Source organism: Orcinus orca, chromosome 3 (assembly GCF_937001465.1).
Source record: "Orcinus orca chromosome 3, mOrcOrc1.1, whole genome shotgun sequence".
Classification (NCBI taxonomy): domain Eukaryota; kingdom Metazoa; phylum Chordata; class Mammalia; order Artiodactyla; family Delphinidae; genus Orcinus; species Orcinus orca.
In genome coordinates this window covers 68,531,326-68,555,040 of record NC_064561.1, presented here as the reverse complement: position 1 = coordinate 68,555,040, position 23,715 = coordinate 68,531,326, and the positions used below count along the sequence as shown (strand labels likewise).

At 44.5% G+C, this 23,715-nt stretch overlaps 1 protein-coding gene across 3 annotated transcripts in view; it reads right to left on the bottom strand.

The window, feature by feature from the left end:
* NRG2 (neuregulin 2) overlaps positions 1-22,380 on the bottom strand; it is a 178,911-nt gene extending 156,531 nt beyond the window's left edge. The window contains exon 1 of one of the 3 annotated variants that reach the window (XM_004280290.4): positions 21,418-22,380. In XM_004280290.4, the coding sequence (XP_004280338.1) occupies positions 21,418-22,108 (691 nt within the window). In that variant the 5' untranslated portion in view covers positions 22,109-22,380. The remainder of the gene's footprint in view (positions 1-21,417) is intronic. The other 2 variants (XM_004280292.4, XM_004280291.3) reach the window with 2 other exon arrangements.
* Between the last annotated feature and the right edge of the window lie 1,335 nt (positions 22,381-23,715).

The following is a 23,715-nucleotide window of genomic DNA, read 5'->3' as shown; positions in this document are numbered from 1 at the left end:
ATCCCTGCTAGGTAAGAAAAGCAAATATCACTAACCTTCTTTTTCAGTTAAAAAACAAAACAAACAGAAAACACAGGCTCCCAAATGTCAGTTGTCCTGAGATCACAGAGCTAGTAAGTGGCAAATTGGAGTTTAAAGTGACATCTCTCTCCTACGACTGTGTGCTTTGCTTTATGAGACGGAGTCTGAGGTTAGGACCATTCCAGCACGTTCACTGAAGAAGTTCAAGAGTAATGTCGGATCTCTGTATTTTTAAGTTCCGTCTCTACTCAACACTTGCCCTAAGAATGATCCTTAAAGGCCTAAGGGGGTATGGAATACTAGAATGGACCATGCTTTGCTTCTCCTCTGGAGGTCACCACCCATGACCTAAGAGAGCAATCTCAACCACTCAAGTGTTGCAGCACACAGGGATTCCCTGAAATATCACCTCTGCATCCATAACATGAGCATGGTCTCATGTCTTTTTAATTTCTCCTTCAGTCCAGGCAGAAGGGTCCTAGGACTCCTGCCTACATCTACTTAGGGAACAAAGACAATAAGAACTTTATTTACCCCTGGGGGGGGGCGGCTGTGCAGGGGCTAGGGCTGGAATGGAAGGCTGGGAGATGCTTGAGGAGCAAAGGCAGACAGCCAGGATGGTCTCCCCATCTAGAAGAGGAACAACCACAACCCACAAGCCAACAGGCCTTATTTTAGGAAATATTTAGGCTCATCTCAAAGTAAGAATAGCCTAGATATTTGCATGCATAAAACAAAAAGGCTCCATCCTCAGCTCTCTACCCTTCCCTTCCTTATAGTCTTCCCTCCAAGAGTGTTCTGCTCTTCCAGCATCAGCTATGCATTCCTAAGCCATGGACCAGGGATTTGACCTCTCCAGTCCGATCCTCTCACTTAGGCTCCAGCCCTTTATCAAGGGAATCTCAGCCTTCTCTCCTACTGCTTCTCCAACCCACGCTTTAGGTTGCAGCCTAACGAATCACTTCCCATCCTAGTTCAGGTCAAACATTGACTGAGCTAGGTACTATGCCGTGTGCTGATCCCAGAATATGTTTTGAATTTTCTTTCTTCCATGATTTTACCTTTTATCTCTACCAGGAATAACCTACCTTCCCCTACCACCAACAACCAAAGTCCAACTTGACCCATCTTCCAAGCTGCTTCTCCTTTGAGTCTTTTCTGATGTTTCTAACTAGACATGTCTCTAATAAATATGTATTTATTATACATGTATTTATCCTCCCTCTCTCCTTAGTTATGTGCTGCCCTCTCTTGTAGCACAAAATATATTACCCTTAACAACGATTTGACCATCTGCCATTCCCTCACTAGAACTTGACAAGCTCCTTGATGGTATACCCATGTCATACTCATTTTAAATTTCCTGCAGAGTTCTGCACAAAAGATGCACCCAACAAATATCTGGTTTTCTATTGTCTATTGTATTTTCTAGCTGGGTCTTCCATCAACCAGAGGAAGCCTAGAATAAATGGTCTGGGTTCAGAATCCTGGCTCTGCCATTTATAGCTTCATGACCTTGAGCAAGTTAGTTCACTCCTCTCTATGCTTGAGTCTTCCCCTTTGTAATAAAGAGGATAATAACAGTATTTATTTCATACAGTTATTATGAGAACTAAATGAGTTAACACTTATAAAGTGGTTAGCACAGTGCCAAGTACGTAATAAGTGTCAAGTAAGTGTTTGTTAAGTAAATAAAATCACTGCCAAACTCTTCAATTTCCTCCTTAAAATTACCTTTCCTCACAACTTCTCCATTTTTGCTAATGGCACTATTATTTTCCCCAGCTTTCCAAGATTAAACTTTGACCCCTTTTATGCCTGCTTCCCGGTTCATCACCATGTCTCACAGATTCTGGGAAGAAACAGGATAGCTTACCTGCCTCTTCTCCCAGTTTCCATGGCTTCAGAGACTTTATGATTCCCTCCTTGATCTCTCAAACATCTATCTCTCCCCAAATCCAGTCCACTCTGAATTGTGTATACAAAGTATTTGCAAACATTCCTCTCTTCATATCCTATCTCTGCACCAGTACCTACAATGGCGCCATATCACCTCCAGAACCAAGTCCAAACTCCTCTGCCTGTCTCTGGAGACCCTCCTTAATCCAGTCCTTCCCTCCTTTCCTAATCTTATCTCCCCTATAACTCTACCCCAAGCACACTAATCTCCTCATGGTTCTGGAAAGACATCTTCCTTGTCTCTGCCTCTGTTCATACTGCTCGTTTGGCCTAGAAACCTTTCCCTTATCCTCCTAAATCCCCCAAACCTATTCATTCTTCAAAACTAACCTTTAGCCCTAACTCTATCCTAGAAAATTTCCACCCTAATTGATCTTCCCCATCTCTGAATTCTATAATCTATTTTCCCTTTTGCAACTATTATAAACTTTTTGCTTTACATCACTTGTTATTGATTCATGTTAATCTGATATCCCCAACTAGACTGTAAACCTCTCCAGAACAAGACACATGACTACTAGACGTCCCCAGTATATCCTTCAAAGAAAAAAACAATAAAGGAGCTAAAAATGTACATCTATTAGCCAACACTTGATGATGAGCTTGCCTCTCCCTTTCTTTGGGAGGCAGGGAGTGGACAAGAATGGGACTGCTTACCCACCTAGCTGACCCTATATGCTGTGTTCACAGATGGTGTGGGTAGTCCTACCCGGGGGATTTGCTACAGCCAAAAAGCCTGTTCTCTCTGTTGACAAATGCCAGCAATCACTGTAATCTAGGCTGCCATATGGTTCACCCAGCCCTGTAGTAAAATCGGTTCCTTGGGGATATAGAGAGACCAAACAGGCCAACTCTCTGATATATGGAATCGAGGGAGATCACCTTGAGCTAGCCCCACAACAAACAGGAAGGCACAGAGTGTCCAGGACAAGCCAACACCCAAGCGGATGCAAAACCCACGTACCCTGAGGTTCCTGTCAACTCCACCTACCCCTTGCCTGGAATCCTTACCATGGGCCCAACAAGCCCCCTCCCTCAAGACTCTTGAGACTCCCCTAGAGGAATCCACGGGCCGGCAAGGGCAGAGAGAAGAGGTGGCCCTGCTCTCACTGTGTGGAGAGAGGTACCCAAAGTCGTAGTTTAATTTCTGTTTTCATAGCATCTGGTCCTGAGGGCCATTAACGGAGTAAGACAATTTCATCCCTGAGCCAGCTCTTCTAATTTAGGAGGGACACTCCCCATTTTTTGATCAACTATTCATCATTTTCCCCATTCTTTCTCCTTTGTGTATTTCAAATGCAGGAAGAGGTCACGCCCCCATCATCTTCCTAAATTGCCCCAAGCCCTCCCATCTAATTATCACAATCACAGACTTGGGGAGGCTGTTCACATTTGATACTCAGAATGGAATACAGGGGAGGTCTAGCTTCAAGAAAGAAATTTAGCATTCTAGGCGTACAGACTGTCCCTCAGCCCAGGATTTTGCTAAAATTTTCAAAGTACAACTATAAACCCCTGCAGGCTCTATTTTGATGGCATGCCACTTACCCAATTAGCTTGAAACACTCTCTCCACCCCACTTCTCATAGCTGAAGAAAGCCCCTTGTCAGCTCAAAACAAAGCCCAGGGTATAAAGACAGCCTGCGCAAGGTCATACAGAAAGCTGTGGGCTGAGACTGGACCAGGGAGGCTGATTTCCAGGAAGGACTCTCATCATTTGAAAACAAAACAACAAAAAACCTCACAAAGCCTGCATAGTCTCCTCTTCCTTAACTAAGGACACTGCTCAGACTCCCCTCCTGGCCACTTAAAAGAAGCTCCTGTCACTTCTGACTGCTTGATTCAGATTGCAATTCTGCCATCCACTTGCCCCCAGTCACCCTGTCTACATCTTAAGGCCCTAATATCTCCTACTTGTCTGTGGCAAAGCAGAAAGCTCTGGGTACCAAGAGGACCCCGGATAAATCACTTGTGATGAATAAGCCTTCTCTTAACTTGAGCTGATTTTGAACCAGCTCTCCTGGCCATGCTCGTTGGGTATGGCACATGTAGGTACCTAGAATCACACAGGAGAAATAATCATTTCTTCACTCATTTCCCCCTCAATTAACATTTACTGAGCTCCTATAACATGCCAAGAACCATGAAGGTGATAGGGATACAGTGGTACACAAAACAGCCAAATTCTCCTATCCCTGAATAATCTTTCTAAGATACTTCTCATAGAAGCTAATAAAACACAGACTCCAATCCACATATCGGAGATTTGGTATTTTTTTGCTATAAATAGCAGCAACAATGACAGCGTAAGAGTCCAGGGCTTCCCTGGTGGAGCAGTGGTTGAGAATCCACCTGCCAATGCAGGGGGGACACGGGTTCGAGCCCGGTCTGGGAAGATCCCACATGACGCAGAGCAACTAAGCCCATGAGCCACAACTACTGAAGCCCATGTGCCTAGAGCCCGTGCTCTGCAACAAGAGAAGCCACCACAATGAGAAGCCCATGCACCGCAATGAAGAGTAGACCCCACTTGCCACAACTAGAGAAAAGCCCACAGGCAGCAACGAAGACCCAACGCAGCCATAAATAAATAAATAAATAAACTTATTTTTTTAAAAAAGGGTCCAATGTATGCAGCACTATTTACAATAGCCAGGACATTGAACCAACCTAAATGTCCATCGACAGATGAATGGATAAAGAAGATGTGGCACATATATACAATGGAATATTACTCAGCCATAAAAAGAAATGAAACTGAGTTATTTGTAGTGAGGTGGATGGACCTAGAATCTGTCATACAGAGTGAAGTTAAGTCAGAAAGAGAAAAACAAATACCGTATGCTAACGCATATATATGGAATCTAAAAAAAGACAAAAAATGGTACTGATGAACCTAGTTGCACGGCAGGAATAAAGATGTAGACATAGAGAATGGACTTGAGGACACAGGGTGGGAGGGGGAAGCTGGGGCGAAGTGAGAGTAGCACGGACATATATACACTACTGGATGTAAAAGAGTTAGCTAGCAGGAAGCAGCGGCATAGCACAGGGAGATCAGCTCGGTGCTTTGTGACTACCTAGAGGGGTGGGATAGGGAGGACGGGAGGGAGGCTCAAGAGGGAGGGGATATGGGGACGTATGTATGCATATGGCTGATTCACTCTGGTGTACAACAGAAGCTAACACAGTATTGTGAAGCACTTATACTCCAATAAGGATCTATTAAAAAAAAAAAAAGAGTCCAATGTAGCACTTTGTAACTAACCCAGCCTTCCCATTTTCATCTAAAGTGGCAGCCTCAATTTACCACTTTCATACCTCTACCAGCATATTGCATACCTAGGCCAATCTCCTTTCATGCACCAGATGCTTATTCCCAGTTTCCAGTTCTAATCCCAAGGTAAAATCCATTCTCTCAAGTCACCATGCAGCTATTAGTCATTAACTTATATAAGGCATCAAAAAATAAGTGAGATACATCCTTTGCTACAGTTCCATCTTGCACTCAAGAAGCTCTCCACCTGGAGGACCATACACACATACCCTGCTTCCCAACCAATTACGCTAAGTGGTAGGATAGACCATTATGATTACAGAAGAGCTATGAACTGCTACAGAAACATGCCATGGTCCATTTGGACTGAGGGGATCAGAAAAAGCGCTGAGGAGAAGTGAGATCTGAGCTGAGCCTTGAAGGATCAGGAGGTTAGCAACTGACAGAGAAGGAAACGAAAACACACCAGAAAACAGAATGTGCAAAAATGCTATGGAAGAAAAATGTAAAACGTGTTTGAAATGTTCAAAACACTACATTTTGGCTATAGCAAACAGTAAGTATGGAAAAGCAGGCTAAAGGCTTAACGGCAGGTGGGTGTTGGTTGTGGAAGGCCTCGCATGTTATGTGAAGGAGTTTTCACTCTGTTCTACAGATAATAAAAACCTATTGAAGATTTCTGGGTTGGGCAGAGAGAATTACTTTTAGAAAGCTGATGCCATCAATAGATGACAGATGGAAGAGAGCAGAGACTCTGAAAATTGGGGATTCCATTTAGCAGCCACAGTGGCAGCCTAAGTGAGATATAAGTACCCAACTAGAGCCTCATGAATGAAAAGAATTAGATTGAAGGTACTTGCAATAGTCAAAACTGTCATCACTTCACAATGTACTATATACAGGGGATGGAGGTGAGAAAGGAACCAAAGATGGTTTTGAGGTTTCTAATGGCTTGGAAGAGTAGATGGATTGTTATCTAGGATGGGAGTGTTCTAGACAGAATAGGATATGGTAAGGAGACTATAATAAGCTTAATTTGAGACATTGTGAATTGTATCCTTTGTTAAGACCTCAGAAAGATCAAAGGCAATGCCTTTGACTTGCCTCCAGGCCCTTTCCATTAAAGAATAGTGATTCCTTTAGCCTGAAGAATAGTGTCCACAGCAGCCCCACAGGGAGCTCAAGGTAGAGAACAGCTTATCTTGATAAGATTTGTAGGTATGGCTTTTGTCTAATGTAGGGAACCTTGATAAGATTCATAGGCAAACCACAGATTTTTTAAAAGAAATATAGTAGCAGGAACACCATCAGTTTGGACTAAGAGGGACCAAACAGTGCAAAATGAAAAGAAGCTTTTGGGCCCCCAAACATTTACAAGTAGGAATCAGCCTGAGTGCACTGTACAAAATTTTTACTTTTTATATATTATGATGTTTTGACATCTTAAAAAACCATTTCTGGCTGGGGAGGGACTGCCCCTCCCAGGGCTAGCCAATTCTTAGAAACAGCAAAGGACTCAGCCAGGAGAAGGCCTTTGATGTGCAAACTAACCAATCCAGAGCCATGTCTCCTCTATGTGCCCTTTAATCATCCCAGGGCCAGGTACCAGGCAACCAGGAACCACCCCTATAACTTAGAGCCCATCAAAATTATTCAAACAAGCCAACCCTAAACTGTTCACCCTGCCCTGCCTTCCCCTCCCCAAGGACACCCCAATAAAGGTTTCCACCTAATGTTTCCCCTTTCCAGTCTTCTGCCACCTGACCAAAACCTGGTACTTCCCTGTGTTCCTGTGTGGCAGGCAGTGACCCCCCCATCTCTAGGACCAATCAATATAGTTAGCTCGTTGTTTTGTGTGCCTCTCCTGTATCTCCTCCTCTTGTGGCCACACTTGACTAGACATCACCTAAAAGAATACAGAACTGAGAACACTACTTAGCTGCAAACACAGGCTACATTTTTGGGAAAAGGAAGGATAATTAGAAGGCAAAACCATGAGCCCATAGGGTAAAACCAAGAGCAGTGGAGAATCATTCCCAGGCAATAGGACTGAGCCCTACTCATATGCCAGGCCAGATTTCAGAACTGCTATGGACTAGGACTGCTGGTTCCCCTCTTTCTAAATGGGAACATCTACCCCAGATAGAAGACTAAGAAGACATAAAAACTAAATGTGATGTGGGGGAATTCCCTGGTGGTCCAGTGGTTAGGACTTGGTGCTTTCACTGCCGTGGGCCCAGGTTCAATCCCTGGTCGGTGAACTAAGATCCCATAAGCTGCTCGGTGTGGCCAAAAAAAGAAAAAAAAAAAAAAAAAAACCAATGTGATGTGGGATCCTAGACTGGATCCTGGACCAGGAAAAGGCCATTAATAAGACAATTGGGAAATTCTGAATAAGGTCTATATAGATCAGTTAATACTATTGTATCAATACTATTAATTTCCTGGTTTTGATAATTTTACATAGTTGTCTAATTTGGGGGAGTTGGGGAAAGAGGATTCTTTGTACTATTTTTGCAACTTTCTTATAGATCAATTTATTTTAAATTTCAAAATTTTAAGTAAAAAATAATAAAGTCATTTTACAATGTTCAAGTATTACCAGTTTTTAAAAGGGGGCATCGGGCTTCCCTGGTGGCACAGTGGTTGAGAGTCCGCCTGCCGATGCAGGGGACACGGGTTCGTGCCCCGGTCCAGGAAGATCCCACATGCCGCGGAGCGGCTGGGCCCGTGAGCCATGGCCGCTGAGCCGGCGCGTCTGGAGCCTGTGCTCCACAATGGGAGAGGCCACAGCAGTGAGAGGCCCGCGTACCGCAAAAAAAAAAAAAAGGGAGGGGGCATCTATAGCAGTTATCCTATGTCTATTCCAGCATTGTATGGGGGTTGGGGGTGGGGGAGGTGGAGGGCAGACGACTTGTCTCTTTCATTGACATCCTTCAGGTCAAGAGGAACAGAATTTGAGTTGCTGTCCCCAAGGAACCGCATGAGAGGAGCCTCATTTGTACCCAGACCTAATTTAGATGATGAAACCCTGGCTCTTGAGCCTAAGCCTGAGGCCATATAGATGAGACTTTTTGGAGGGAGGAGGGTCTTGGGTGAGGATGAGTGTATTTTTTTTTTTAATAAGTAAGTATACATTGGAATTTGAATGCAATGACCAGGATGAGTGTATTGTTGTTTCAAAACATGTCCACAGATTCTTTGACAATCCGTCCTTTGAGAGGTAAGAGTCTAATTCTGCTCCATTTGCATCCAGTCAAGCCTTAGTAACTCTCTTCTGAGAAACAGAACGTGGTGGAAGTGATGCTAGTGACTTCTGCGGTTAGATCATAAAAGACAGTACAGCTTTTGCCTGGCGCTCTCTTATGCTCACTCATGGACCTTGCCACCATGTTGTGAGGAAACCCAGGCAAGGTCGGTCTCTGGCCCTCAGTCCCAGTTAAGCTCCCAGATGAGAACCAGCCAGCATCAGATGCTAGACACGTCAGAGAGGAAACTTAGAAATGACCCAGTCTCATCTACCAACTGCTCAGCTACCATCTGGCCAAAAACTACATAAGAGATACTAAACCTCCTAGCTGAGCCCAGTCAATCTCCAAACTGTGAGCGATAATAACATACAATGACTGCTATTTGAAGCCACTATATTTTGAGGTGGTTTGTTATGCTGCAATGGATAACTGAAACAACGTGCCATCGGCAGTTGGAAACTGGGACTCAGAAAAATTAAGGGACTTTTCCCAAGTTCACATAACCAGTAAGGAAGAGTCAGGATTTTAATATCAGTCTGAATCCAAAGCCATTCTCTTTCAACTAACAATAGACGTGGCAATAATAGTAATTGCAGCTAGTCTGCATTGAATGTTTTCTACAAGCAGGCACTGTTCTAAGCACTTTACAAGGAGTAACTCACTGAATCCTTATCACAATGCTATGAGGTAGGTATTATAATTAGCCCCATTTTACAGTTGAGGAACCTGAGACACAAAATGGTCAATCTGCCCAAGGTTATACAGCTAATAAGTCATAGAACCAAGATTCACTCTTCAAAGTTGGCTCCAGAGCATGCAGCCTTAACCACTATGCTATGTAGAGTTGAAAATTCAAAACAGATTGTGTAAGTTGAGAAGAGAAGCAAGGACAATCCGTTAAAAATTGTACCCTTTACAAGAGGCTGAAAAGAAGAGCCAGTGATGGAAGGACCTGAGAAGGAAGCGGGAGGGGAAAGAACCAAACACTACATCTACAACATAGTGGAGGAACTCATGGCAGGATCCACAAAGCAGCTTCAGTCTTTAAGGTTGAACAGGTCAACTGCAAGCCAACCATGACCTCTGCCCCAAACTCACAGTTGGCAGTAACAAACTCTTTCAAAGAAAGGAAGCTTTGAACCATAGAATGGAGAGTAACATCCATTGGATTACCCCCGACTCACGTAGACAGAGCAGCACTACTGGCCTTTTCTACTCTTCCTCCTTCAAGGGCAACGCTCACCCCCTACTCTGGAATTATGAAGCTGCTACTTAACTTCAGAGCTGAGAAAAGTAAACTCTTATACTTCCCTTAAAAAATATAGTTCGTGGGACTTCCCTGGTGGCGCAGTGGTTAAGAATCCTCCTGCCGATTCAGGGTACATGGGTTCAAGCCCTGGTCCGGGAAGATCCCACATGCCGTGGAGCAATGAAGCCTGTGCACCACACCTACTGAAGCCTGTGCACCTAGAGCCCGTGCTCCGCAACAGAAGAAGCCACCACAATGAGAGGCCTGTGCACCACAACGAAGAGTAGCCCCTGCTCCCCACAACTAGAGAAAGCCCGTGAGCAGCAACGAAGACCCAACACAGCCAAAAATAAATAAATTTTAAAAATATATATATGGTTCGTGACCTTGGCCCAATGAAGACCATCAAACCCACTGGGACCCTTTATCAATATGATGTTTTCTTTTAGATACAGCACTAAAGTTTCAAGTGATCCCTTCACAGAACTAATCTTAAAACCAATGCCTTTAATTCCTACTTCTGTACAACAAGCTCTGGGCCTAGTGCAGACCCTTCACCAGAGGCTCTGAGGCTGTGACACCACACAGAAGAAGCACAAAGCCCACATTATGTGTGGGCAAAGGGAGAAGCTGGGGTAAAATCGGCAGAGGTGACAACAGTATTCCCAAGGGAACCAGTCTCAGCTCCAGCTCCCATTTGCCCTCTCAGTTAGCTGAGTGCATACCACGCACAGTGGAAACCTACTCAGGTGATTTACATACTGAGAAACAAAGACAGCCAACTCCCAAACTGGGGGCCACCCATGTGCCTCCCTTCAACCTACAAATTAGATTCTTTCCCAGCAGCAAGGAGTTTCTCTCAGAGGTGGTGATGTCTTGTTCTGCCCAGAGTATACTACCTGGCTCCACATCCAGTGGAGCCTGGCCCAGTATTGGCCAGAATCACTTGGGCCGAGCCCCAGAGGTGCTATCTGAAAGGGATTACTGTCAGTACTTGGCCAGGACAATTTAATGCATGTGTTACTAAAAGGCCAGTGAATGTTACTAGCCTTTTTGGAGAAAGCATTTCCTCTTGAAAAGGAGACCTAGAAATATAGGAGAAGCTTTCTTGGGGAAAACCCCATATTTTGTCTAAAATGCACCAGACCTGAGAAAAGTTTAGCCCAATTTGTTGGATATTGTCCCACCCACATAGGTACCTATCTCTTGCCTTGTTCCTATTTTCCCACTAGGTCCATCAGACCTAAAGTCCAAGAAAGGATTGCGAACTTTGTACTAGAAATTTCTGGAAACTTCTCTGGTTCTTGGGAACAGGGGCTGAGGGATGGCTGTTATATTTATGACGTAAGCAAGTATGACAGCAGGCCTAAGTAGAAAGGTAGGAGCTAGATGGGATAAGGTGGGAGGGGTAGAGCCCCAGGTAAGAGGGTCTCAGAAGAGAAACCCACCTGAACAGACTGTGAAAAGGAAACCATCTAAGAGTGAGCAGTCAGACAGGCTGCCTTTGGAAACCCCAGTGTCCTTTGAAAAAAATCTTTACCTGTGGGCCTTGGTTTCATTCTGTGACAAATGAGTCATGTCGTGGTCTGAGTCTTCTTTCTTCCTTTTAAAAACATTCTTCTTTTTATTATTATGTTTCTCTGAAATTCAATCAACCAATGACAATGTCGGGAAAGTCGCACTGTATGCAGCCCTGCTGTTATTTTATTTCTCACTCAGAGACAGGAATTCAGACACAACAGATCATCTACTTAATCTACATGTTCCGTCCTGACTGGTAAATAAACTCTCTTCTCTAAAGCCATATAAAGTTACTCCAGAGGAGAGCCATCAATTGGGTTGTGCTTGTGAAATTCATTACTGGCCTAAGCAACATGGTGAAGTGCTGTACTGAGATTTTATGTATGGCCACAGGCACCAGTGAAAGGAACTCTGACTCGCTGAAGCTGAGGGCCACAGCCTTCTGCAAGGTGATGACTAGGGGCCCTTAGGAGCCCTAGGCTTGAAGAGAGCTCCCTCTGGAGAGGCCCCTCCCATCCCCACCCAAGGGGATTCAGCCAAGGAGACATGGCAGAAAAATGTCTCATTTCAAGGCAAAGACAAAAGAACGAACATACTAAAAGAGAGATGTGAAGAAATATTAGGTTTCTACTCCCTACCCTTTCAGAAGAAAAGAATGATCTAAGAACCAGTACTGGCTTCCAGAAGGCCCCAAGCTGCCTATAGGCAAAAAGGTACAACCACTCCTAATTTGTGATCTCAGCTTACTACAGAAGATGCCTGGTCACACCTCTTACCTCTTTAAGGTATTCAGCCTGAAGCATGAACAGGCCAGGGTAAGAGACTCCAACTGACCATTCCAGTGAGAAACCAGAATGGGGAATAACCAAAAAGCTTGCATGGCAAGTGAAAATGGAGAATTTTGCAGAATGCAAACTAACTAAAAGATAGGAATGAAACACAAGCCAAAATATTGACATGTATGAGGTAAACCACCTAGAGATAATTCTAAAACTCAAGAACAGAAAATTACTTGCAAGAAAATGAAGAAACTATGGACTATCAAGAAAAAAACAAACAAACCTGAAACATAACTGAGAAGCAAAATTCTGCCCTTTATCGAAATGTCTGAAGACATCCTCCATGGTTGGTCTAGTCCTTAAGCCTGAGCTGTCATTTGAGGAATCTCGAAATTTGTCTAGGACAACGTGGTCTTTATAAAGAGAAAGCAAAGGTCTCACTTTTCCCTTACTTGGCAATAGCCAGTAGTCAAATATTTACTAAAACATATTTTAAGTTTCAGGCCCCAAAGATCTTACAATCAGGTGAAGGAGCTAAGACACTGACCCATCAAAAGATAATTAACAGTGCATGGCATTAAATGACGTGTCATATAAGTGATACAGGCCATAAATACTAAAAGTCTAAGAACAAGAAAAAACAATACTTCCTAAGGTCAGGGATGTCTGGCCAGTCCAGGATCTGAGGGGTAATAATACCCAACAAATATTTAGAGGAATGACTCAAAGCAGAGTCTTTGTCTTATAAACATTTAAGGAGCAAAGTTTCATACTTCCAATGGGTACCACACATCAATTAATTTATTAAAATTAAACCCTACAATTCCCAAAATGCCACCTGTTACATGCCCATACCTGTACCCCTCTGACCCTGGGCAGCCACCAGACCCATCCCAACCCAGTGCAGAGAAACAAGGAAAGAGTATGAATGATTCAGTGTGAATCCACCCCCAACTCTGGAAACCCCCAAATCAAAGCAGGATGAGTCAGGGACCTTCTTTCTTTGAAAGAAAAAAGGATGCTTTCAGCCATTTTCCAGTGACTTTCAGCAACTCCTCCTAACAACAATACAATGTAAGATAAGACCTGCCGAAGTAAAAAAGCAGACCTGGCAGGACTCCAGAATGTGGACCCTTGGTTGACCCCACAAGCATGATGAAATTTTGAAACGGTCATTTTGAAGTTTGAGTCTTAGTCCTCCCATTTGTGAAACAGAGAAAAGCAGTTTCCATCCTTGGGCTTCTCTAAAAATTGACTAAAACATATCCATGGACACATCAAGATTTGCAGCCTACTTGGGATCTCTATAGGACCAGCGTTCATACCCTGGACTCACATGGGCTTCCCTACAATTAGACCGCACACATAATACAGTTTTCAGTAAAAATTTCTCCCCTTGTCTGCCTCCAGTCCTCCAGAACTTAATATTTTCACTTACTAGTCTTCCTGCTCACATTGGTCTAAGTTAATAAGATTTTGTTAATAACACTTATTGAGCAGGTGCTGTATTAATTATTTTACATGCATTATCTCATTTAATACTCATAGCAATCCTATTAAGTGCTATCACTATCCCCATTTATAGGAAACTAAGATACAGAAAGTAATTTGCCCAACATCACCCAGTTAGAAAATGTAGAAAATGGTTTCCAAACCCAGGTTCATCTGGCTGTAGAGCACAAACGCTTAGTCATTACACTATATTTAGCAGACATTTTTTTTTTAAAGGAAGAGCATCTATGAAAAACCTTCAGCTAACATCATACTTAATAGTGAAAGTCTAAATGCTTTCCCCCAAGGATGCTCATTCTCACTACTCTTATTCAGCATTGTACTTGGCAGTTCCACCCAGTGGAATAAGGCAAGAAAAAAATAAAGGCAAACAGATTAGAAAGGAAAAAGTAAAAATGTCTTTTTTTTCACTGACAATACAGTCATGTACATAGGAAAAAAATCCTTAAGAAATCTACCCCCAAAAACGTTACTGAAATGAATAAGTGAATAACTAATACAGGATACAAGGTCAATATTTTAACAATTATCTTTCTATATACTAGCAATGAATAAGTGGAAAACAAAATTAAACAAAAATACCATTTACAAAAGCATCCAGAAAACAAGAAGTACTAAGGAATAAATTTAACAAAATGTGACCCATTCACTGAAAACTACAACACGTTATTGAGCTGCTTTTAACTGAAGCCTTCAAATACTACTTACATAATTACAAATAAACTCATCAGTCTAGCACTCAAGATGGGTGGGAATATAATCCTAACTTACTAGGACCTTTGCCCATTTGCTCCTTTCATCCTGGTTATTTTGTATACTACAAACATGCCCCTCGGCCACTGAGAATGCTGCTCTGTCTGCATGGAATTGATTTAATCAATCAGTTCATCTCTCTCTATCCCTAAACCACCTTTACCTCTTCTGTCTCTGACTATTAGAACCACATCTCAAACTGCTTCTCCAAGAAACTTTCTTTAATCCTCTAACCAGATCTTTCTTTCTTTTATGACTCTTCCCCTCCTCCCAAAAGCACTATGTTGGTGTATCTTATGGCATTTGTCATACTCTAGACTGAATTACTGTTATATCTTTGTACTTCTAGATTGTAAGCTCCTTGGTGACAGGGACTGTCTGATGCAATTCCCCTAAAGTACCTAGTTCTTTACACAGAGCACATTTGTTGAAGCAAACATTTGAAAGACGGAAATGAAAGAAAGCTCTTTTAGTAATACAACCTCTGGGATACCAAATTGCATCACTGTCCCAATCAAATTAATGATGTCCTGACTTTCCCATGGTTGGACCAGGTATTTAGCCATGTGGTAACCTTCCTTATATTTAATTCTGAGGAATGTTAGTTCAGCTTGGCTTCTGTTAGTTGGACCAATATCAAGATCCAGACCAAGTAAAACATCCCAGCCTAAAGGACAAAGACAGATCCTCAGTCTGTATAAACAGACGAGGGAGGGAAGGAGGAGGGGGAAGCCAATGTCCTAAGCACAAAGCAGGAAATCATTGAAGGAAAAAAAGAACCATTAAAGATTCTGCTTCCTAAGAGAGAATAAAAAGTAACCTGAACATCACATCTTGGGGGTCTGTGTTGCTAGTAGAATAAGGAAACTCCCTAGATACCTGTGCCTCTGCCACTCTGGAAACATCTGCAAGGGCAAATGGAATGTTAACTACCTCCAGCCCCACCCCAGGAGGCAAGCAGCACAATCAGGTTCTGAGCTGAGGCACAGAGAAGAGCTAGAGGCTCTGTCCCAGAGAAGGTCCCTGGAGAGGCTATTTGGATCTCACTGCATGTACAAAGCAGGAAGGGAATGTCACTGTAGAATGGAGCTTGCATGCCACACTCTGCCAACAGCAACTAGCCAGAGCAAGAAGGCTCCTTAACTCAACCTCATTCCATAATTATCAAAAACATCACAGCTGGTTAGCAGCAAATGATCTCAGTCAAGTGTGGAATCTCTGTCTTTTGACCCCAGATTGGCAAAAGCTTCCCAGCTCTTTGCCTGGGTACAGCATGTCCTCTTTCATGTCATCCTAAAGCCTTTTAATCATCCTCCAGGTTTGCTTCAGTTCCTACAGGCTTGCTTGAAACATTACTCACCAAGATTCATTTGTGAGTACTGCTGTTTTTAAAGGAGTCTACTTGAACTTCACATAAGACAGTCATTTTTTCAAACGTCATAATTTAGCACGTCCACTGCTCAATTCATCTACTTTCCTCAGTTTTCTAAAGAGCTCCCTATATCATCTCTTGAAATTCACAAACTGGGTTTATCTCTATGTACAAATTCCAATAAGTAAGTGGGGAGGGTTAATTCACGGGAAACAAGTAAGACAAAAATCCCCATTTCACACACATCCATCCAAACTCAAAATTTGGAGGGAAATTTCTTTTACCTTTGATGTAAATTATACTAACAACGCTTCAGACCCTGAAAAGAAAGACCCAAGAACAAGTGTCAAAGACTGCACAGGGGAAACATCATTGATAGTGAGATCATTCCTTTTTCAAGTCAATGTTCAAAATTGCCATATGCCACTAAACCAACAGGCTTTAGAGGGTTAAGACGTCCCACTGTTTAGATTTGCATATTTGCTTTCCCCTACTTATCCAAATGGAAATTCCTCGATCCTCTGAAATTTTAACACTACGTTCAAATCAGTTACCTTAAACGTACTTCAAAATAGTATTCAAGTGGCTAATTCCCCCTGGAGTCATACCAGCTATACATGAATATGATCAAAATCAACCTCTTCATCAGCAACTGGGGTCTTTGGTTTCTAAATGAGAATCAAAGCAATCATGTACTGTGGAGTTTTCTCTTCCTATATATGGGATCATGTGATTTCCCACATGGATGCTATTGTGAGATTACCTACCAAGAGTGTAAACAGTGGGAACTGTTGTATGGGCAGAGCTGCAGCCCTAAAGCTCAGTGACAAACCTTTGGATCTCTCCTTTGAGCACCCCAATTAAGACTCACAAAATTCACTGCCATAGAAAACTTCTTAATGGCAAAGTATCTGAAAAATAAGTTGGTATTTTTATTCCTCACTCTAGGGTTATATTTGTAAGGTAGGATATTGGTTAAGATCTTGGATTAGGTTTAAAATATATATATATATATATATATATATATATATATATATATACACATATACACACACACACACACACTACTTGGGAAGAATTTACCATAATATTGGCTTAATGGCAAAATTAACATTCTCCATCTGTTAAGAAAAAAAAAATAAGATTACTTTGAAAAACATTTTGCTTTTAGAGAAATACACATTTCAAGAATATGTTATAATTGCCTAAGAGCTGGGTAGCTGAGGACAGGGGTAAGAAGACGACTTTTCACCGTATATTTTTATGTGCTTTCTAAGTTTTGAACCATATGAAAGTGTTACATATTCAAAAATATAAATACTTTATAAAGGAAAAAATTAATGACATATTTGCTATTAGGAAATGAAATTAAAATGTCATAGATAGGGACTTCCCTGGTGGCGCAGTGGTTAAGAATCCACCTACCAATGCAGGGGACATGGGTACCAGCCCCGGTCCGGGAAGATCCCACATGCCCTGGAGGAACTAAGCCCATGCGCCGCAACTACTGAGCCTGCGCTCTAGAGCCCAAGAGCCACAACTACTGCAGCCCGCGCACCTAGAGCCCATGCTCCACAACAAGAGAAGCCACCACAATGAGAAGCCCGAGCACCGCAACGTAGAGCAGCCCTCGCTCGCCGCAACTAGAGAAAGCCCGCACAGCAACAAAGACCCAACGTAGCCACAAAAAAAAAAAAAAAAGTCCTAGATAATAAAAGATGGTTAAGAGCCTTGGGACCAAGGAGAAGTTAGTCACCTAGCTAGTTAATATAACACCCTCTCTAGCCCCCAAACCTTTTGTTAATTCAAGTTGATAGTTATCTTATTTTTGTTTAAACATGGGGGGGCGGTGATAACCTGCCTTCCAAAAAAAAAAAGAGGGTCTTCTTCAACAAGACCTAGATTCTCCACTGCTCAAATCCCATTAACACTAATCAGCACAATGATTAAGCACATTGTGGTTAAGTACTCTAGTTGATTACGACTCCTTCAGAAAAAAAGGTTCCCATAGCGACAGGTAAGGGCTATCATCAAACTCAGCTTTTCAGCACAGGACTTGATGTCACAGATAGGAGAGTTAAGATTGTTTTAGTATTAATCTGGAGGCTTGCTTTTTGAACTTCACTTGACTTCATCCATTCAAAAGACACTTAATGAGAATCCCTCTGTAAGCCACCGGCAGTACCAAACATTGAAAGGCAGGAGAGCTAGGAGAAAGACCTCAAAGATAAGATATGGTTCTTGCCCCCAAGAATCCCAGTCTGCTGAGGAAAGCAGCCACTGAAAGAAATAATGACATTGTGATGGTAATTCTACCCCTAAATCTATAATCAAGCCTGTCCTCACCACTAGGACTGGTCAGTTTCTAATCTAGTTTCACTTTCCCCATCTTCAAGCTGCAGCACAGCTGGGTTTCCAGCTGGCTGGGGAAGAAAAGATTCTTTAAATAAACAGCACTTTAAAAATATGCAGTCGCTTTTGCTATACTGAATTTTGTGAACCACCTTGCTCTAATATGTGAATCTGGGTGCCACATTAATTTAAAACTATCCTAAAGAACATAAAGTCCCCCAGGAATACACCTTTTCTAGCTTTAACAACAAAGTACACTATACGTTGGAAGAAAAAGGCAAATCATAAAGTCCCAAAGAAAGAATGATCTTTCTTTTTAAAAAAAAAGGATATCTATTGCATCTATTCAATAAGGAAACAATTTTAAAAAACATACACATATAGGAAAGCAAATGATAGAGTGTGATTAAACCAAAATATATGCAACCGTCATTAAAAATGTAGGACTATTTGCAGAACAGGATGCTTTCATAGCATTGTACAGAGTTGCTAATCCCTGAGAGTCCTTTTCAAATCTTTTTCCTGTTCTTTCCTCAGAAGGCACAGAAAACACCTCCATATATGTAATCTGAGAAATGCAAAGATTTTACTCCACTCTTTACCACCAGAGGTAGTAATTTGGGATGAATGATACACATTAGATCTATAAAAATGCCCCTCTGGCACACATTGCTATTCCAGAAGGACTTAACAGGCTACAAGTCAACATTTCATAGTTGTGGTAAAATTAGCCATTTATGAAGACCTTTATCTCTCTGTATGGTACCTTATCCCAAAGTCCTGGCCCACCAAAACACAGCTTTCTGGACAATCTCCCTAGGAACCATACCTCTCAGAGCCCAGACAGGCTCACAGCTGAAAATGGCTAAATAAAGTACAATTTAACCACAGTTGCTCAATATAACGGCCATGATGACAGTTTCCAGGTGCCAGTTTCCCTATTTTGCAATGGGCAGATCTGCTCCAAGGAGAAAATGTTCCCAATGACCCTGTGGCCCAAACGGCTTTTTTTAGAGATAGAAAACAGAAAATGAATTTGTTAGTTATTTCCTGCTGAGCACGAGTAAGGTGTTGTGGTTAGTTAGGAAGATTTGTTTCCTTATTTAATATACCATTACTAGTGCATGTTTTCTTCAACCACATTGTAGAAAATAAGAAAATGTAGTTTATGCTCTTCTGTCATATTATCACCAGTTCCACAAGTTTCCTCTCACAAAAATGTCCTTTAATTTCTAATCCCCTTAGATAAAGCCCCCAAACTGACTTGTATCTATATACTATCAACTCAAAGCAAAACTTTTTGCACTCTAAAATGTTTACTCCCATACACTTTCCTGCCCCTTGATAATTTGTGATGTATGAGGGCCCTCTCGTTAGCAGTGATTGCAGTCCTAAATTTATCTTTTTGAGAACTATATTGCACATGCTATGTTCATAATATGAGAGGACCACAACCTAAAAGCAGACTATATTTCTGAACCCCAGATCTTTCATGATCTCCACATTCAACTATTAAGCTATTAAACACTCACTAAAACAAACAAGGTAGAATTGATGGAGGAAGGAGGAAAGGAGGAGGAAGACAGGGGACGATGACCATTGGGGCTCAGTGGACCAGACAAGGGATTATGTGGCAATGTGCGCGATGCACATTCAGGAGCAACTCACTGAAAGTCAAAACAGAAGCTGTCCTTGGATAAGGTTCAATAAATGTTTTTACTATTTCCCACTGCACAATACAGTTCCACAGCTCCCCAAGGGATCTCAGACAAAATGCTTAACACAATAAAAAATTAGAAATTCTTAACTGGTCTCAATTTGTCATCATCAAACATTTCAGAGCATAAAACCAACATTAAAGAGCAGTCAACAATATTCCTCAGGACAATGTCAGAGAGATAAACTGCTGTTATCACCAAAGTTTCTTTCTTCTTATTAAGACACTGCAAGAGTCTTCTGATTAAAGTGGTCACAGTTTAACATAATACCTAGATATACTCTCACCACTAAACTAAAATTCGTCTCCTGAAGGACAGGGGTGTGGAGGGGGCGGGGGACGTGGGGTAGAAGGGAAGCTTTTGAAAGTCAAAGGCATTGATCTAGAAAGATGAGGGCAGCAAAACTTCCTACAAGCTGTTACACATTCTTTGCTACTCAAAGCCTATTTATACTACCCAGAATCACTTGGTAAACTAGTAAACACACCAACTTCTATGACAGACCAGGACATCTGTCACAATTCAGTGATTACACAGCTCAAAGTCACACTGCAAACACCAAATCCAGCCTTTGGGGATAAAATGAGACCCCAATATGAATAAGCACAAGACAAGCTAACATCAAACACTCCAGTCTGGGGACAATTTGGTTCGAAATATCTTACTGAGAAGTAAGTACTGGATTCAGGGACAAGAAAAAAAAAGATCTTAAACTGACATTTCTTTGACTTTTGACATTGGAGACCTCCATTCCCAGCCGCACAGATCTACAGATTTCAATGTTTTGTTTCTAATCACCTACATTCCTGTTCAGCACCCAACATCATGAAGATGAGATATGCAGTCAACACATCCTGCTGGTGAGATGTCAGAGCTGAACTTACAGCATTCAGCAGAAGTTACTCTATTTTGCCGTCATCACAATCAACAGACCTAGGAAGACCTCCCAGAAACAGCCAAAAGAGGTGTCTGCTCTCTAGTCGTGGAGGTTAAGAGAGGGCTGTGCTACCAGCTTAGAAAAGACAGGCAATCACGATGCAGAAAAAAACCCTGAGCCACATGGACAGAAAACAGTAGCAGAAAAAGTCCCAACTCTGCCTGCGCCAGCGGTGTGGATGAGCTGACCGGGAGCCCAGGAGAGGAAGGAGGGGGCGGGGGCCATGATTCCCTAGGAGAACTTGTAAGCGGAGGCCTTCACAGCCTGGGAATCTGCCCAGCTGCTCCTGCAGACCCTGCCAGCCTGGGCAAGGCAGGCCCGTGGGAGCAGAGCGGGCAAGGCCTCCGAGGGTCACTCCTGACTCACTGAGCCTCGGGCCAGCAACACCAGGACCTCTCCGTTTTTCCTGCCGCTACTGGGCTATGATGGCAGTTTTCCAGCCCCACATGCCATACATCAGCCGCAGATCCCTGCTGGCACAGGCCAGCGCGTCCCCCCGCCCCCACCCCTGGCACACTTTGAGCCTGATCCTCCTTCTCACCAGCCCAACACCCTCACCCACCATGCCAAACGCCCTGCACAGGGGCGGCCCCACCTCCCAGCGGCCGGCCGGGGCGCTGCCAGGCCTGGGCACCTGCAGCACCTCCCGCCCCACCCCCATTCTCCACAGCTTCGCCCCTCCCCCCTTTCTCTAGCAGAGGGAGGGGGCGACTCACCGCAGTCAGTGCACAGGATCTTGCCCACCTCTTTCTTGAGGTTTTTGCCGTTGGTGTCAAGAGGGGCAAAGGCTGTCTTAAAGACCAAGGGCTGCTCCGTGGGCTCCAGGAAAAAGATGTAGCGCTGGTTCCTTTCGAGCGGCGCACAGGAGCCCACGCTGATCACCTGCTCGCGCTGCAGTCCCCCGCTCCGGAGCGGCCACTTGTCCAGCACCTTCACCAGTGCCACCCGACCCGAGGCGGGCGGCTCACGGGTGCTGTTGGAGCTGGAGCCGCCGGCCGGGGCCAGCCCCTGTACCTTGCCCTCCACCACCACGGGTGCCTTGTACGCCTGGTCCTGCACCGACTTGAGGCTAGGCGAGTAGCAGGCGAGTGACACACCGAAGAGCAGCATAGAGAAGCCGGGGGCCGGGTCGCGCCTCATGCCGCCGGCGGCTGCGGCTCGCGAGCGGGCGGCGGCTCTCCGGGCTGCGGGGCTGCGGGGCTGCGGCTGTTGCGACGGCCGCGGCTCTGGGGGCGCAGCGGGACGAGAGATGCCGCTGTTGCTGTCGCTGCTGCTGCTCCTGCTGCTGCTGCTCTCGCCGCCGCTGCTGCTGCTGCTCCTCTCGCTGCTGCTGCTGTCGCTGTAGCTGCTGCACCGAGCCTTCTCCAGTGGCGGCGGCGGCAGCGCTGAGCAGCAAACCTGCCGCATCTGGCCAGGCCATTTGGGGGGCTCCGCCGCTCCGCCGCCGCCGCCGCCGCCTTGGGAGGGGAAACCAGAGCCCGCTGGAAAACCGGAAACAGCGTAACGTTAGCGCCTTATAGCCCTCCACCCGCAGCCCGGGGAGGCGGCCCAGCAAGGGCAGGGGGCAGGCGGCAAGCGGGCCGCTATGCGCAGCGCGGAGGCGCGCAGCGCTCCCACCCTGCGCGCCAGGACCTGGAGGTGGATGCGGAGGATGGGACGTCCGCCCACTTGCTCTCTCGCGCCCCCTCTACCCCCGAACCGAGTGGGGAGCGCGGCTTCTGCAGGGGAAGCTTGGGACTGCACTGCTTCAGTGCCCGGCTTCAGGGCCCGCAGGGACGCGGGAGGAATTGTGCTACCCTTTGCTCTTGGGATTTATGGGCACGACAGTGGGGTAGTCCGTGAGCAGAGGGCGGAGTAGAGATAACAGATTCTGGCACCGTCCTATGAAGGGGGAAGTGGGACACAGGCTGTGCCCTGCCTTTGGACATCGGCTGTAGGAGCCAAGGAGATTGTCACGGCCCGGGTGACTGGCCAGCCTCCTGCCTCCTGGAGTTGTATATCCCCTTCCCTGGGAGGACCCTAGAGGCCAGCCCTTAATCGGGCCCACGTGCTTGGCCCTGCCACCGCCAGGTGAGCGCTGGAGATTCGAGTTAAGGTGGGGGAGGATCCCAGCCCCGTCATTTGGGGGAGAATTGGGGCTACATGGAGTCTTGCCGCGGCGTTGAGGACACCTAACCCCGGGTGGTGGTTGAGAGAGGGTCCAGTCCCCAGGTCTCTGGGCTTTCTCCAGGAGCCAGGCGGGACCAGGTTACACGGTATACAACCTCATCTTCTTTTAAAAAAGCCTCTTCCTAAAGGAGGTGGGGGCTTCTTGGGAGCCAACCTAAGAGCCAGAGCCGGTTAGGGCCAGAGCTGCCCCACAGGAAATGGTTTCTTTTTAAAAGTGTGCTGCTTGCAAAGAGGCAGGAGAGTTTGCTCCACTGAAGCCAGCATCTGATTTTAAAAAGCGAGTTAGGGATCCATTCTCCTTCTATCAATAAGGATACAGGGAGTTTTTAAGACCCAGCTTATATCCCTGAAGGATATGGAGCTCAGGAATTCCAGTGAGGTCTTGGAGAATCTTATCCCTGACTGGGGACTGCAGGTAACTGGCCCGAGGAGGTCTGACTTCGGCTAGGAATGCTATTCTGGAAAGGCAAGAGGGAGCTAGAGCTTTCCTCCTGGCTAAGAGACCCCCCCAAACGTAACATATTCAAAGCCAACAGCATTATTTCTCCCACCCAACTCCTAATTCCATATAATCATTAATGGAACCGTTTTATACTTGGCCACCCAATCCAGCAAGTCCCTCAGTCTCATTTTATTCTCCCTCATCCAACCAACAACCAAGTCCTTTGCCACTTCTTTTTTTTTAAAAAAATCCCCGATTTATCTAGCTCCTCTCCAACTCTGCATGAATACCCGAGGTCCAAGTGCTCCTCACCTCTCACCTGGACCACCACAAAGCCTTCTCACTAGCCTCCACACCTTTCACCTCATCACCCTCCTCCAGTCCTACCACTGCCAGAGTGATC